The following is a 16,957-nucleotide window of genomic DNA, read 5'->3' as shown; positions in this document are numbered from 1 at the left end:
ACACATATACATACTGTAATTCAGGGATTTTTTTCTATTATTATGTATTGCATTGTACTGCTGCTACAAAGTCAACACATTTCACAATATATGCTGGGTGATATTAAACCTGATTCTGATATCTTTAGCAAACAATACTCTCAGGGTCAAACTGCATTCTCTTCTAATGGAAAAGAAACAGAATGGGTAATGAATGCTGACCTTGTTGGTGACACTTATGAAACAAAACATTGAACAAGTTGTATTAAAAGGAACACTATAACAGGTGGTGAGCAGAAGACCCCGCTTCTTACTATTTCAGCAACACACACAAAATGCTGGAGGAACTCAGCATCTATGGAAAAGAGTACCGTCGATGTTTTGAGCCGAGACCTTTCACCAGTCCAGATGAAGGTCTCAGCCTGGAGCATCAACTATACTCTTTTCCATAGATGCTGCCTGACCTGCTGCGTTCCTCCAGCATTTTGTGTGTGTTGCTTGGATTTTCAGCATCTGCAGATTTTCTCTTGTTTGTGATTCTTACTATTTGACTCTTGATTCCAGTTGTGGCTAACAGATACTGCTGTTCTTGTTCATTGTAACTACCTGTGCTGGGGAGTCTCGTCTGATAAAAGCTCCCTTTGGAAATTTGTGTGTTAAGTACAATTTTTAAATATTTAGATAATTTATGATAGTTCATGTTCTCATTACTTATATATTCTTTCAATGGATAAGACTGCTGCAAGAAGCACTGTTGGGATATATCATTTTATTCCTACGTCTTTTTGTTGGGAGAATAAATTGGGTGGTCAGGGACAAAATAGCAGTGTGTGGCCTTCTGACGTCCACATTTGACCTCTCTACTTCCAACTCACGTGGAAGTAGAGGGGTCAAATGAAGTCTCCTCAATTTGCAAGGGTGATGATTTTAAGAATACTTCCTAAAGAGAGGAATCACGAAAGCATAGCATAGAGCCACACTTTATAACAGAAGCAATTTCCATGACCTTGAACAAAGGAAGCAGGATTTTTGTTCATCTTGTTACAGCGTGATTTTGCATTTTCAGCCCATTTTGATGATATGCTGAGCGATGAGGTAATACACCCAGTACGGAAGGGCTATACCATTGAATACTCATTCGTTTGTTATGGCAAGAAAGCTGAGGAAGTTTGGGGATAAGCTTTTCAAGGGTATTCCCAGCAAGGCAGACATCCATAGTCCAACCCCAACCCTCCCATCCCGGTCATTCTCTTTTCTCCCTTCTCCCATTGGGCAGAAGATACAAAATACAAGAACTTCTTCAGATGCTGGAAATCCAAAGGAACAAAACATACAAAATGTTGGAGGAACTCAGCAGGCCAGGCAGTATCTATGGAAATGAGCAAACAGTCAATGTTTTGGGCTGAGAAAAAGGGTCCTAAAGAAGGGTCTCATCCTGATACGTTGACTGTTTATTAATTTCCATAAATGCTACCTGACCTGCTGAGTTCTTCCAGTACTTCGAGTCTGTTGCAGAACATACAAACACTTGAAAGCACATACCACCAGGCTCAAGGACAGCTTCTATCTCTCTGTTATCGAACGCTGGAAAGGACCTCCCATACACTACAAGGTGAACTCTTGATATCCTAAACTACTTTACCATGGCCCTTACACTTTATTTGTCTGTCTGCAGTACACTTGTCCTGTCACCATAACACTAGATTCTACATTCCATTTCATTTTATCTACCTCAATATATTCATCTTCAGAATGATTGGTTTGGATGACATGCAAACAACAGCTTTTCACTGTATCTTGATGCACAACAATAATGATCTAATTCTTACTCGAGAGGTGATGCGGACCTTCTCCCTATACCACCACAGCATATAATGTGAAAGTATAGCCTTAGTGCAGTGTGTGGCACGTGGCCAAGTGGTTAAGGCATTGGACTAGTGACCTGAAGGTCGTGAGTTCGAGCCCCAGCCGAGGGAACGTGTTGTGTCCTTGAGCAAGGCACTTAATCACACATTGCTCTGCAGTGACACTGGTGCCAAGCTGTACGAGTCCTAATGCCCTTCCCTTGGACAACATTGGCGTTGTGGAGAGGGGAGACTTGCAGCATGGGCAACTGCTGGTCTTCCATACAACCTGTACCCTGGAGAGTGAAGACTTTCCAGGCGCAGATCCATGGTCCCACAAGACTAACTGATGCCTTTTTAAGTGCAGTTAATCCATTGCTGTATCTTTTGCTGTTTTGTGCTCATGTTGTCCTGACATTCCCCTCCTCTCAATGTATCCCAGTGACTGAAGAGCTGCACTCAGAATCACTGCCTCTTTACAAACAAGGTGGATCTGATCTTCACCATGTGTCATTGTCAAGTAAAATACAGGGACATGCATTGGCCAATATATGTGGCAATCTTCAACTTCACTAGAACCTAAGATCTGTGAAACACCTTCTTCAGCCTCAGCTGCCGCCGAATTTTTTCTCAATTTTACATTTGCTTTATGTTGGTATGAACCTATATTTTTTGACCAATAAATTCAAAGTTCAAAGTAAGTTTTATTATCAAAGTGAGACTCTTGGTTGTAGGAATATCTCAATGGATGGGCAAGTGAGTGTAGTTATCCTCTTTTGTTCAAGAGCCTAACAGTTGTGGGGTAGTAACTGTTCTTGAACCAGGTGGTGCTCTTGTACCTTCCAAATCAGAACCACTCTCTGTGAGACCACTGTCAAGCTAGGCTGTGTCATTGCCCTGACACTTCCCCTGATCCTTTACGCTGCTATGGAGTCACAGAGTATTACAGCAGGGAAACAGCTCCGTCAGCCCAACTGGTCCATGATGACTACAGCATCCTCCCTGCTAGTCCCGGTTGTAATGTTGCTCCTCACTTTCAAAAATCATTCCTATTGGAGCTAATCCACCAATCTAATGGGAAATTGTTTAATCCATGATCAGCTGACCCTCATAGGCAACCTCACCCCATGATAATCAAACAGCACCTCCATTTGTGGATGTTGAAGCCATTGTTGTCTTGTTCACTGTAGTGCATGACAGAACTGACCTTGCAACTCAAAGTCGGCAACACAAAGATCCTCTACCAACCTGCCCCTGCTGTAAAAGATACCCTGGCTGAACAAAAAAATTCATGGTGACATGCCGATAATCATGGACCACTTCCCATATCTCTCAATAAAGGCAAACATTGAGGATGAGGATCACCATTGCCTTTAATGTATCAGTATAGCTTTTAGCCCATTGAAGAAAACGTTATGTGAAGATCAAGACCTCAGAACCTAGATTAAAATTCAGTTCATTAGGCAGAAATGATCCCTGCCCTCTAAGTCTCTGAGACCTGAATCACCAAAATCGTACATTTCAATGCAGTGCAATCATGCCATCTCCACAAAATTCAAATTGACTGCAAGGAGAGGCAACCCAATGTCACAGTACTCTTTCAGACCTACATCCTCAGCACCAAGGCCCCAGTCAGTTGGCTCCTCTGGGCAGGCTTTGATATTGGCAGGCCTGGCAACCGTCTCCCAAAGCAGGCACTCTAAATTGGGCTCTGTCACTGAAAGGGAATACCAGGCAGACAGAGGAAAAGATTCATGGATGTACTCAAAATCTCCTTGAATGAATGTATAATTCCCACTAACTCACAGAAACATAGAAAACCTACACCACAATACAGGCCTTTCGGCCCACAAAGCTATGCCGAACATGTCCTTATCTGAGAAATTACCTAGGGTTATCCATAGCCCTCTATTTTTCTGAGCTCCCTATACCTGTCCAGGAGTCTTTTAAAAGACCCTATCGTATCCACCTCCATCACTGTCGCCAACAGCCCATTCCACACACACACCTACCCCTGCGTAAAAACACCTACCCCTGATATCTCCTCTGTACTGTCTTCCAAGTACCTTAAAACTGTGCCCTCTCATGCTAGCCATTTCAGCCCTGGGAAAAAGCCTCTCTGACTATCCACATGATGAATGAGAACCTTGTGGGAATCCCTGGCCCAGGACTGCTCCACAAGGAAGAGGTACATTTGGGACAGGATTTAGTCAATGAATTGGAAGCACATGGAAGCCCCGAGGATGACATCACCTCACAGGGCATGACCTCGCAAACTAAAACACGTTATCACTTATATAAATGCCTGGTGCTGTTGCCAATATGCTCTCCTACACTCCCCAGTGAACCCTTTGTAAACCTATCCTCAAGGGTAAATCTGGGCAACTCCTATCCTGGGCATGTAACTTAGCTGTAGAGCTAACACAGCATTCCTCAAATAGGAGACCCTACTCCATTTCCCATCAGTTTCCTTAACCTTTGTTTCACTGGGAAGGTGACTGATTTCCAGTATTATCTGATCGATCAAATGCAGAGCAGTGAGGAGCACTCCTATACCCTTCACAGAGGCATAACAAGACAATTGTTGGCAGCCTGCTAAAAGGCACAGAAAGCTGTCAACTTTGGCTGCACTCAATCCTTCCATTTTCTTCACATTCATGTGCCTATCTAAACATCTCTTAAACATATCTAATGCTTCTGCCTCTACTACCACCACAGGCAGTGCATTCCAGGCACCCATTACTCTCTGTGTAAGAAAAAACTCGACCCTCACATCTCTTTTGAAATTACCCTCTCTCACCTTAAACACATGCGCTAGACATAAACACTAGACATTTCAAACCTGGGAAAAAGATACTGTCTGTCTACTCAATCTATGTCTCTCTTAATCTTATAAATTTCCATTAAATCCGCTTGCCTCCACTGCTGCAGAGAAAACAATCCAAGTTTGTCCATCGTCTTATTATAGTACATGCTCTCTAAGCCAGACAACATTCTGGTAAACCTCTTCCACACTCTCTTCAAAGCCTTAGCAACCTTCCTAAAATGGAGTGACTAGATTGTATGCAATACTCTAGATGCAGCCTAAGTAGAGTTTTATAAAGAGGCACCATAACTTCCTGACTTTTGAACTCAGTGCCTCGACTAATAAAGCCAAACATAGAAAACCTACAGCACAATACAGGCCCTTTAGCCCACAAAGCTGTGCCGAACATGTCCTTACCTGAGCAATTACCTAGGGTTACCCATAGCCCTCTATTTTTCGAAGCTCCATGCACCTATCCAGGGGTCTCTTAAAAGACCCTATTGTATCCGCCTCCATCACTGTCGCCAGCAGCCCATTCCACGCACTCACCACTCTCTGCGTAAAAAACTTACCCCTGACATCCCCTCTGTACCTACTTCCAAGCACCTTAAAACTATGCCCTCTTGTACTAGCCACTTCTGCCATGGGAAAAAACCTCTGACTATCCACACAATCAATGCCTCTCATCATCTTATACACCTCTATCAGGTCACCTCTCAGTCTCTGTCGTTCCAAGGAAAAAAACCCGAGTTCACTCAACCTATTCTCATAAGACACGCTCCCCAATCCAGGCAACATCCTTGAATTCTCCTCTGCACCCTTTCTATGGTTTCCACATTTTTCCTATAGTGAGGCGACTGGAACTGAGCACAGTACTACAGGTGGGGTCTGAACAGGGTCCAAAATAGCTGTAACATTGCCTCTAGGCTCCTAAACTCAATCCCGCAATTGATGAAGGCCAATGCACCATATGCTTTCTTAACCATGGAATCAACCTGCGCAGCAGCCTTGAGTGTCCTATGGACTCGGACCCCAAGATCCCTCTGATTCTCTACACTGCCAAGAATCTTACCATTAATACTACATTCTGTCATCACATTTGACCTACCAAAATGAATCACCTCACATTAATCTGAGTTGAACTCCTTCTGCCACTTCTCAGCCCGGTTTTGCATCTTATCAAAGTCCTGCTGTAACCTCTGACAGCCCTCCACACCATCCACAACAACTCCAACCTTTGTCATCAGCAAATTTACTAACCCATCCGTCCACTTCTTCATCCAGGTCATTTATAAAAATCACGAAGAGTAGGGGTCCCAGACCAGATCTCTGAGGTACACCACTGGTGACCGACCTCCATGCAGAATATGACCTGGCTGCAACCTCTCTTTGCCTTCTGTGGGAAAGTTAGTTCTGGATCCATGAAGCAATTTCCCCTTGGATCCCATGCCTCCTTACTTTCTCAATAAGTCTTGCATGGGGTACCTTGTCAAATGCCTTGCTGAAATCCATATACACTACATCTACTACTCTACCATCATCAATGTGTTTAGTCACATCCTCAAAAAATTCAATCAGGCTCGTAAGGCATGACCTGCTTTTCATAAAGCCATGCTGACTATTCCTAATCATAATATGCCTCTCCAAATGTTCATAAATCCTGCCTCTCAGTATCTTCTCCATCAACTTACCAACTACTAAAATAAGACTCACTGGTCTATAATTTCCTGGGCTAGCTCTACTGTCTTTCTTGAATAATGGAACAACATCCACAATCCTCCAGAATCTCTCCCGTCCCCATTGATGATGCAAAGATCATCGCTAGAGGCTTAGCAATCTCCTCCCTCGCCTCCCACAGTAGCCTGGGTTACATCTCATCTGGTTCCAGCAACTTATCCAACTTGATGCTTTCCAAAAGCTCCAGCACATCCTCTTTCTTAATGTCTATATGCTCAAGCTTTTTAGTCCACTGTAAGTTATCCCTACAATCACCAAGATCCTTTTCCGTAGTGAATACTGAAGCTAAGTACTCATTAAGTACCTCCGCTATCTCCTCCGTTTCCATACACGCTTTTCCACTGTTACACTTGATTGGTCTGATTCTCTCACGTCTTATCCTCTTTCTCTTAACATACTTGTCGAATGCCTTGGGGTTTTCCTTAATCCTGTCTGATAAGGCCTTCTCATGGCCCCTTCTGGCTCTCCTAATTTAATTAACTTAAGATCCTTCCTGCTAGCCTTATAATCTTCTAGATCTCTATCATTACCTAGCTTTTTGAACCTTTCGTAAGCTCTTCTTTTCTTCTTGACTAGATTTACAAAAGCCTTTGTACACCACGGTTCCTGTACCCCGTTTCCCTGTCTCATTGGAACGTACGTATGCAGAACTCCACGCAAACATCCCCTGAACATTTGTCACATTTCTTCCGTTCATTTCCCTGAGAACATCTGTTTCCAATTTATGCTTCCAAGTTCCTGCCTGATAGCCTCATATTTCCACTTACTCCAATTAAACGCTTTCCTAATTTGTCTGTTCCTATCCCTCTCCAATGCTATGGTAAAAGAGATAGAGTTATGATCACTATCTCCAAAATGCTCTCCCACTGAGAGATCTGCTCCTCGATGTCCCTGTTACTATTGGGTGGTTTATAAAAAACACCCAGTAGTGTTATTGACCCCTTCCTGTTCCTAACTTCCACCTACAGGGACTCTGTTGACAATCCCTCCATGTCTTCCTCCTTTTCTACAGCTGTGACACTCTCTGATCAACAGTGCCACGCCCCCACCTCTTTTGCCTCCCTCCCTGTCCTTTCTGAATTATCTAAAGCCTGGCAATCGAAGTAACCATTCCTGCCCCTGAGCCATCCAAGTCTCTGTAATAGCCACAACATAATAGCTCCAAGTAGTGATCCACGCTCTAAGCTCATCCGCTTTGTTCATAATACTCCTTGCATTAAAATAGACACATCTCAAACCATCGGTCTGAGCGCATCCCTTCTCGATCACCTGCCTATCCTCCCTCTCGCACTGTCTCCAAACTTTCTCTATTTGTGAGCTAACCACCTCTGCCTCCATCTCTTCGGTTTGGTTCCCACCTTGCGCTCCCCCAAGCAATCCTAGATTAAACTCACCCCAATGGCCTTAGCAAACCTCCCCACCAGAATATTGGTCCCCATGGGATTCAAGTGCCATCCGTCCTTTTTGTACAGGTCACTCCTGCCCTAAAAGAGGTCCCAATGATCCAGAAATGTGAATCCCTGACCCCTGCTCCAATCTTTCAGCCACGCATTTATCCTCCACCTCACTCTATTCCTAAACTCACTGTTGCATGGCACAGGCAGTAATCCTGAGATGACTACCTTTGTGGTCCTGCTTCTCAGCTTCCTTCCTGTAGTCTACTTTCAGGACCTCCTCCCTTTTCCTGCCTATGTCATTTGTACCAATATATACCACGACCTCTGGCTGTTCTCCTTCCCACTTCAGGATATCCTGGATGCGATCAGAAACATCCAGACCCTGGCACCTGGGAGGCAAACTACCATTCGTTCTTTTTTCCTGCGTCCACAGAATTGCCTGGCTGACCCCCTAACTATAGAGTCCCCTATCACTGCTGCCATCCTCTTCCTTTCCCTATCCTTCTGAGCCACAAGGCCAGACTCCGTGCCAGAGGTGCTGCCACTGTTGCTTCCCCAGGTAGGCCATCCCCCCACCAACAGTACTCAAACAAGAGTACTTATTGTCAACATGCCATAAGCCTTCTTAACCACCCTACCAACCCGTGTAGCCACTTTCAGGAAGCAATGAACTTGGACCCCGAAGATCCATCTACTCATCAACACTGTTACAGGTACCATCTCCTTACCTTAGATCTACCAAGATGCAACATTTCACATTTGGATGGGTTAAACTCCATCTGCCATTTCTCTGCCCATAACTGCAATACATATGCCATTGTATTCTTTGCTGCTAGTTTTCTGTGTTATCCACAACACCACCACCAATCTTTGTATCATCTGCAAACTTACCAACCCACCCTTCTACATCTTCATCTAGGCTGCTTATATATCACAAACATCAGAGGTCCCAGTACAGTTCCCTATGGGACAACACTGGTCACAGAGACCTCCAGAAAGAGTAAGTCCCTTTGACCACTACCCTCTGTCCTTCATGAGCAAACCAGTTCTGAAAACTAACCTCAATTGTATATGCCTCTATTACCCCGCCCCCCCCCCCCCCCCACCGGCAGCATGTTACAGGCAGCCACTGTTATGTTACTTCTGTTTAAACGTACCGTGGGTTCACAGTAAAGAATCATATTCTGGAAGAATTAGAGAACTTTTATTTACAATAATAAACAAACACGTCTTAACCCAGCCATGTCCTGGAACATTCTGGCAATACCGTGCATGCTCAGTGCTCTGTTCAGTCATGTACTAGCACATCATTACACGTAATATCACCACATCTTCCCTTCCTTAAAAAGAAAAACAATTAACAACGTTAAACAAAACACATCCACATTAGATAACTGAAACTCTGAAGTTGGCTCTTTCTTAAAGCCTTTGTGATTCTTTCTTAACACTGCTCCCTCCTCTGTTTGGACCATGTATAATCTGGTCTGTGTCCATGTGTTCCTTTTATCTTGTATCCTCACTTTGTCACCTTGTCCTTCAGTCAAACATCTCCTTAGATCAGTTAATTCATATCCCACTTCAATTTGTAATGAAATACGAATCTTCTTTTCTTCATCTAATTCTTATGCTAAGACTTCATTACTTCAATAAAACTTTCCAATTTCTTCATTTGTGCTTTCACTTCTTCCTTATACTGTGCCTACTTGTTCTTGCTCTAGATGGTGATGAAACTGAATCTCATATTCAGTGTCTCTTTCATTATCGCTTGCATTGAAGCAACCTCCTCCTGCCATTGCTTTTTCACATCATCAATTGCTTCCTGTTTGGTCGTCTCAGACACTGCAGCTACTGCTTTTGTATTCTCCATGTCAGCATTTGCCTCCAAGAGCTGGACCTGCAGTCGAGTTACATCACCTTCTGCCGACTGTAATGCAACATTCTGTCGCTCCAGCTCTGTGTCACTATCCAAGACAAAAATTCTTTTCACTACATTAAGTCTTTCGCAGGCAGATAAACCCAGAATTGACTGTACTTTTTTGGTACGACTACAAATGAAAGCATATGCACAATATTTTTGTGTGATACCTTTGCCACGCATGTTCCTTTAACTGGAATGTCTGCACCTGAATACCCAGTCACTTTTATATTTGTCTGATGTAACTTCAGTCTTGGCTTTAAAGCATTAAACTCAGATTATGCAAGAACATTTACTTGCGCTCCAGTATCAAGTTTAAACAGAATATTGTTTTTCTTCACATGCAATGGAATAGTCCAGTCATTCTTACTTTGTTTATTTTCACAAAGCACATATATATAAAATTCCTCACGTTCATCTTCAAGCACAGCATTTACTTGTTTCATTTTATTTTCCTTCTTTCTACTTTTACAACAGTGTGAAAAATGATTAATCTTACCGCAGCCATTGCAAATTTTGCCATATGCGGGACACTGATTTGGACGATGTTCCCATGCACAGCGATCACGACTTTTTTTTCCAATGCCGTCTTGCTCTCTGTCGGTTTCGTCGATGTATTATTATATTTCTTGATGTATTCACGCTTTTTTTTTACAGCGTTTACATTGCAGTTTTTGACAAAAATCTCTTCAGCCTGCAACGCCACAGTCTCAGAAGCTTTGCAAAGAGCCATAGCTTTTACAAAATTTGAATCTTGCTCTCTCAACAGCCTTTCTCTCACAGCATTATCTCGAATGCCACAAACAAATCTATCTTTAACGAGAGAGTCCCTGAGCAATCCAAATTCGCAGGTTTTACTACGCTTTCTTAACTCAGTAACATACTGATCAATTGTTTCAGTGGCTCTCTGCGCACATGTGAAGAATTTATATCACTCATACTTTAATTTACACTTAGGTATACAAAATACTTCAAATCTGCCCAATATTGACTTTAAATTGAAATTATCTCCATCTTCAAAGACAAAATTATTATACACCTCTACTGCGTCATTCCCGATTACATGGAGGAAAAGCGCAGCTTTGTTTTTTTCCGATTTTTCTTCACAATTCATCGCTGATAAGTGCAGTTCAAACTGTTGCTTGAATATCCTCCAATTCTCAGCTACATTGCCAGTCTGCTGAAGTTTTGGTGAGGGATGTAAACCTTCCATTTTACTGTTTACAGTTCAAACTCTTTTCTTCTTCTTTCGATTGTCTTCGATTCTTGATTCTACCGTATTATTCTTCCAGAACCACTTCTGACACCATGTTATGTTACTTCTGTTTAAACATACCATGGGTTAACAATAAAGTATCATATTCTGGAAGAATTAGAGAACTCTTATTTACAGTAATGAACAAACACGCCTTAACCCAGCCACATGCTGGAACATCCTAGCAATCCCGCGCACGCTCAGTGCTCTGTCCAATCATGTACTGGCACATCATTGCACGTGATATCACCACACCCATCACTGTTTTTAAAAACTTGCCCTGTATATTTCCTTTGAACGGTACTTCTCTCACCTTAAAAACATGTCTTCTAGTATTAACCATTTCATCACTGTGAAAAAGAGAGTTTCGCATAAACTTCTATCTGGTCTCCCCTTTGCCTCTGCTGCTGCAGAGAAAACAAACCTAGTGCTTTCCAACCTCTCTCTGATAACACATGCCTTCTAATCCAAGCATCTTGGTAAAGCTCTTTGAAACCCTGTCAAAGCTTCCACATCCCTCCAATAATATGGCAACCAGAATGGAATGTAACACTTCAGAGGTGTGTTAACCAGAGTTTTACAAAGCTGCAACATGATGTAACTTCCCGACCCTTGAAGTCAGTTCTTTACTAATAAAGGCAAATGTGACCAACGCCTTCTTTCAGAGAGTGGTTACATTGTAGGGCACTCCTTTATTGATTAGGAATGTGGGTAAGTTCCTATAAGGAGACAGAAATGCTAAATTCTGATGGTGCGTACAGAAGACTGGTTTGAAGCATCAGTACAAATATTGCCCTGTTGACCCAGTGGTCTTCTAGTAATCTGATGAATTCTAGACTCTGGGATGTAGAGGAAACCTCTCCGTATCCTAATCTCTTACTGTCTCTGGTATCTACAGCTCATGCTGCTGGGAGCTTCACTGCAGGTTCTGGCCTCACAGTCTAATCCACAACAGCGGGACATTGGCCGTTTGCAAAGTCCAGGCAACTATTCCAGCTACAGCTGTATAACTGCTACATGGGCTGAGTGATCAGAATAATACTGAACTGGGAGCCGATCAGAACAAAACAGTCTCACATGACTGCTGTGAAAGAGGTTGGTGCATGGTTGGTTATTACATAACTGGCAAATTGTGACATACTTTAAAATGCACTTGTACTGAAGAAATGAACCCAATGCTTGTTGATTGATTAACCCTGCAATACATCAAAAATAATGTTCCAATGAGGGAGTTGAGAGACACTTTTATTTGCTCCTTGCTAATATTTCTAAACTGAGTCCAGAGTTTAAGGATAGCTTCCTCCATTCAAAACCAATTGTATATCTTCCTGGAAACCTTTGGAGTAAATCTGGGATGTCGACAATCGGAAGGCCTGGTTCACCTGGATTGTCCACTGACTCTGTACACTGGGCTGAGTCATCTGCTAAGGATTCACCCAACTCTGGCTCACGCTCCCCTTCTTCCTGCCGTGATGTCCGGACCTGGCCATTCTCTACTACCTCCTCTTCATTGTGCACAGGAGCGTCTCCATCTGAAACCAGAAGCATATGGCACAGAGAAAAGTTAGAGTGAAGTGACCCATAAGCACTCATAAATCAACCACAAAGAGAAGATAATATAACTGCTTATAGATCAGGGATTGTGCTTTGACAGCCGTAGGATTGGATGCTTTAAGTGCCGGGCCAGATTGGAAAGGTTAGGGTGTTGGGGCTGGAGGTGAGGGATGCTCACTACTCTACGTGGTTTACTCCTCTCTGTACTGAACTGAGGCTGTGACCTGCAACTAATGAACTTTTGAACTGGCTGCAGTGATGCCCAGCTTTTTGAACTTCAGTTCTGAACGCTATTTGCTTACTTTAATAGTTTGCACGACTTGTTTTTTGTGCCATTGGTTGTTTGACGGTCTTCTTCTGCCAGAACCCAATGGGTTCTATTGGGTTTCTTTGTTTTGTGGCTGCCTGTTAGGAATCTCAAGGTTGTATGAAGTATACATACTTTGATAATAAGTTTACTTTGAACTTGAAACAGAATATGATGCACTCTATTAAACGTTCTGTGTTTCCTCGGGTCTTGGTCTGGTAGCAATACTAATAAAGGTGGTGCTGCAGCATGATTTGGAACTGGAGTTGATATTGTCACATGTACCAAGATCCAATGAAAACTGTTTTGCATGCCATTCATACACACGTATATTGAGGCAGTATAAGGGAAAGGGAAATTACAGAATGCTCAATATAATGTTACAGTTACAGAGAAAGTGCAGTGCAAGAACCTGATAAGATAAATGGAGGAGTTAATTTTTATCATTCAAGAGTCTGAAAACAATGGGATACTGTAGAAGCCGTCCTTGAGTCTGCCAGTGCATGTTTTCAAGCTTTTTTATCTTTTGCCCAATGGAAAGGGAGAAAAATGAGAATGTCTGAGATGGGAGCTGCACCGAAAGATTGTGACTTTGGGAATTATCAGAGGAGAGGTGATACCAAATGGAAGGGAGAAAGCAATTGTCAAAGTTCACCTGGGAGTGGTGGGTTGAGCAGCATCTTTCAGGGGAGAGAACATCAATATTTTGATTCCAAACCCGGTATTAGGACTGAGGGTGGAGAGGAATGATAGCCAATACATTGAGGAGAGGGGAAATGGTGAGACAGGGACCAATGGGAGAAGCTTTAATGCAGGGTTTTGAACGGAAAAATTGACAATTCCTCTCCTTCCACAGATACTGCTTAACCGGCTGAGTTGCTCCAGATCCTGTCATCTCTAGCTTCACGTGTCACTCTAACCTCTTCAAATCCCTCTGTAAAATGATCTACTTCTCCCTAGCTGTTATCTTAATCATTCCCAAATATAACTGCCCCAGCCTCAGTAGATGAATGTTGAAGCCTGTAAATTAAATTCTCCATAAAACTTCCCTTGTTTTATCTACATTTTCTCCTTTAAAACACCCTTCCCCACTGAGTCTCTGATCACCCACCCCCATCTCTAGGGATTCAATATCTTTTAGAGATATCGTGAACCACCTTGTGATAACTTCTCACATTAAAGAGGAATTGTTTCAGATTAAAGCCCTGCATTATGATTTCACCCACTGCCACCTGTCTCCTGTACTCAGTACTTTGGTTTATGAAGGCCAATTTGCCAAAAGCTTCCTTTATGACCCTAACTACCTGTGCTGCCACTTTCAATGAATTATGGATCTGTACTCCCAGATCCCTTTGTACTGCATGCTCTACCGTTCACTGTGCAAGACCTACCTTGGTTGGTCCTACTGAAATGCAACACCTAACACTTGTCTGAATTAAATTCCATTAGTCATTTTTAGCCCATTTTTCCAGCTGATCCATATCCCACTGCAAGCTCTGATAGTCATTCTTGCTGTCCATTACACCCCCAATCTTGGAGTCATTCCCAAATTTGCTGATCCAGCTAACCATACTATCATCTAGATCAGTGATATGGGTGACAAACAACAACAGACTCAGCACCGATCTCTGCGGTACTCCAATAGAAGAAGCAACCCTCTACTATCATTCTCTAGCTTCTCCCACAAAGCAATGTCTAATCCAATGCATTACCTCATGTTGAATGCTAAGTGACTAAACCTTCTTGACCAACCTCCCATGTGGGACCTTGTCAAAGACCTTGCAAAAGTGCATATAGGCAACATCCATCGCATTGCCTTCATCAGCTTTCCTGGTACCTTCATCAAAAAACTCTAAGTTTGGTTAGACATGACCTACCATGCACAAAGCCATGATTGTTGCACAGGGCGACTGAGGAGAACCCAAGTGCAGGACAACGGCACATTGACTGAATTGGGGATGCTGGCATAGACGTGAACGTAGACCAGTAAACCAGAGGAATCTTGACAAGGAGACAAGATCTACAGGGACTATCTTGAAACTAGAGCAGAATTTGGAACTAAACTTAGAACTAACTGTTCTAAGCAGACAAGAGAACGAGGTATCACATGAGAATAAATCAACAAACTGGCAACCTAAGAAAGAAAAACCATTGTACTTATTTCACAGTCTCTGATGAAAACCAGGTGTACTGTAATTAGGTAAACTAGCAGCAATTGGAAATCTAATGACTGAAATTAGGGCGTAATCAGGGAGAAAGGAGCGTTAAAGAGGAACAGCCAAACGGAACCATGACAATGATGATATCCCTCATCAGTCCCTGTTAGGGTTGCCAACTGTCCCGTATTAGCTGGGACATCCCATATATTGGGCTAAATTGGTTTGTCCCATACGGGACTGCCCTTGTCCTGTATTTGACTGCTACTACTCTGTAATCACCAGAGGGCACACTTACAGACAGATCCTAGATCTGATACAACAGCGTGTGTGCATGTTGCATGTGCTGTTGACACCATGCACGAGTGATTCACCTGTTATCCAATCACAGGCCCCCTTATGTGCATCAGTTGTGTGCTGTATTTTACCAATTCCTGACAAAACAAAAAGTTTCAGTAACGTCTGGTGTTGCTCGGTCGGTTTGGCATGTGTCAATATGGATAAACCTCCAAAAAAGAAAAGACTGTGCAGCTGTAACAAGCAATGGGAAGCAAAAAAGACGTGGGTTAAGCCCGTCAGCGGTGACTTGACGTCGACAAAGGCCTTCCGTACTTTATGCCATCGGGAATTCTCAATTGGCCATGGCGGTGAGAATGACCTAACTCAGCATGCTTCCACAGAAGTGCACAAGAAGGCCACACTAGCTAAAGGTGCAAGCAATATTGGTGCATTCTTCATGAAATCTACCGCGGAAAATGACAAAATCGCGGCAAGTGAAGCCTCGTATGTGTACCACACGGTTAAACACGGACTCTGCTACAACAGCACCTACTGTCTTGCTAAGCTCAACGGTGCTTTGTTTAATGACTCAAATGTTGTGAGGAAGATGCACTTGGGAAGAACGAAAGCTGAGATGATTACAATGTATGTTTTTGGACCAAAGACTGTGCGGGATATTATAGATGATCTGTCCCCGACTGACGAAGGTGAACCCGCGGGACCCACGTATTTCTCAGTTGCTACCGATGCCTCAAACAAGGGAGATAGAAAAGTGTTTCCAGTGTGCGTGAGATATTTCTCTGTGTCTGATGGAGTGCAGTGCAAGTTACTTGACTTCTATGAAGACAGTGATGAAACTGTAAATGGCATACATCAAGCTCTGATGAGCTGTCTGGAAAAGTATGAACTGGATATTAGACACGTCACAGCCTATGCAGCAGATAATGCCAATGTAAACTTTGGAAAACACCACTCCGTTTACCAGTTATTGAGCAGTGCCAACATTCGCATTCTGAAAGCTAATTGCCCAGCTCACACAACTCATAACGCCTGCAAGCACGCCTGTGAGCAGCTGTCAGTGGATATTAAGACAATTGTTCTAAAGGTCTACAGCCACTTCTCAATATCTGCTTCCTGAAGAGAGGAACTGCGTTCATTTTTTGCCTTTGTTGACATTGAGTGGCGTGAAATTCTGCGTCGTTTGCACACGATGGCTCTCTCTTCCTCCAGCTGTCGAATGTCTCCTGCAAAGCTGGCCAGCTCTTACGTCATACTTCAGGTCCCTTGAGACCTGTCCTATGGCACTGAAGAGGATTTTTGAGGATGAAGAAAAAACTGGAGCTACTGAAATTTATCTGTGCTTTTTCCACAACATGGGGTGTATTTTTGACTAACTCGTAAAAAAGCTGGAGGAAACAAAACTCTGCATCACAGATGTTTACGAGGAAGTCCGAAAGTTCAAAATGAAGATGCTTCAGTGGAAACAGGACAGCTTTTTTGGATACCAGACCAAGCAGCTGACGGACAAACAAGTGCCAGCACAAAGGTCCAAGGAGCAACAGGACTTCGTGAAGTTCTATGACTCTGTCATTATATACATTGACAAGTGGTTTGATTTCTCACCAGAAAATGTCATGATGAAACTGAAACCGATTGGCCTCTATGAAGAGCTCTCCTTCACTGACCTGGAGCAGGTGGTGGCTGCCCTCACAATGACAGAGACAGTCA

At 43.1% G+C, this 16,957-nt stretch overlaps 1 protein-coding gene across 4 annotated transcripts in view; it reads right to left on the bottom strand.

The window, feature by feature from the left end:
* Positions 1-16,957, bottom strand: part of LOC134358060 (phosphatase and actin regulator 1-like) — a 416,919-nt gene that overhangs the window by 54,174 nt on the left and 345,788 nt on the right. For all 4 annotated transcript variants that reach the window (XM_063069967.1, XM_063069968.1, XM_063069969.1 and 1 more), the window contains one exon: positions 12,316-12,465. In XM_063069967.1, the coding sequence (XP_062926037.1) occupies positions 12,316-12,465 (150 nt within the window). The remainder of the gene's footprint in view (positions 1-12,315; positions 12,466-16,957) is intronic.

Source organism: Mobula hypostoma, chromosome 17, assembly GCF_963921235.1.
Source record: "Mobula hypostoma chromosome 17, sMobHyp1.1, whole genome shotgun sequence".
In the NCBI taxonomy this organism is placed as follows: Eukaryota; Metazoa; Chordata; class Chondrichthyes; order Myliobatiformes; family Myliobatidae; genus Mobula; species Mobula hypostoma.
This window is presented reverse-complemented; position numbering and strand designations above follow the sequence as displayed.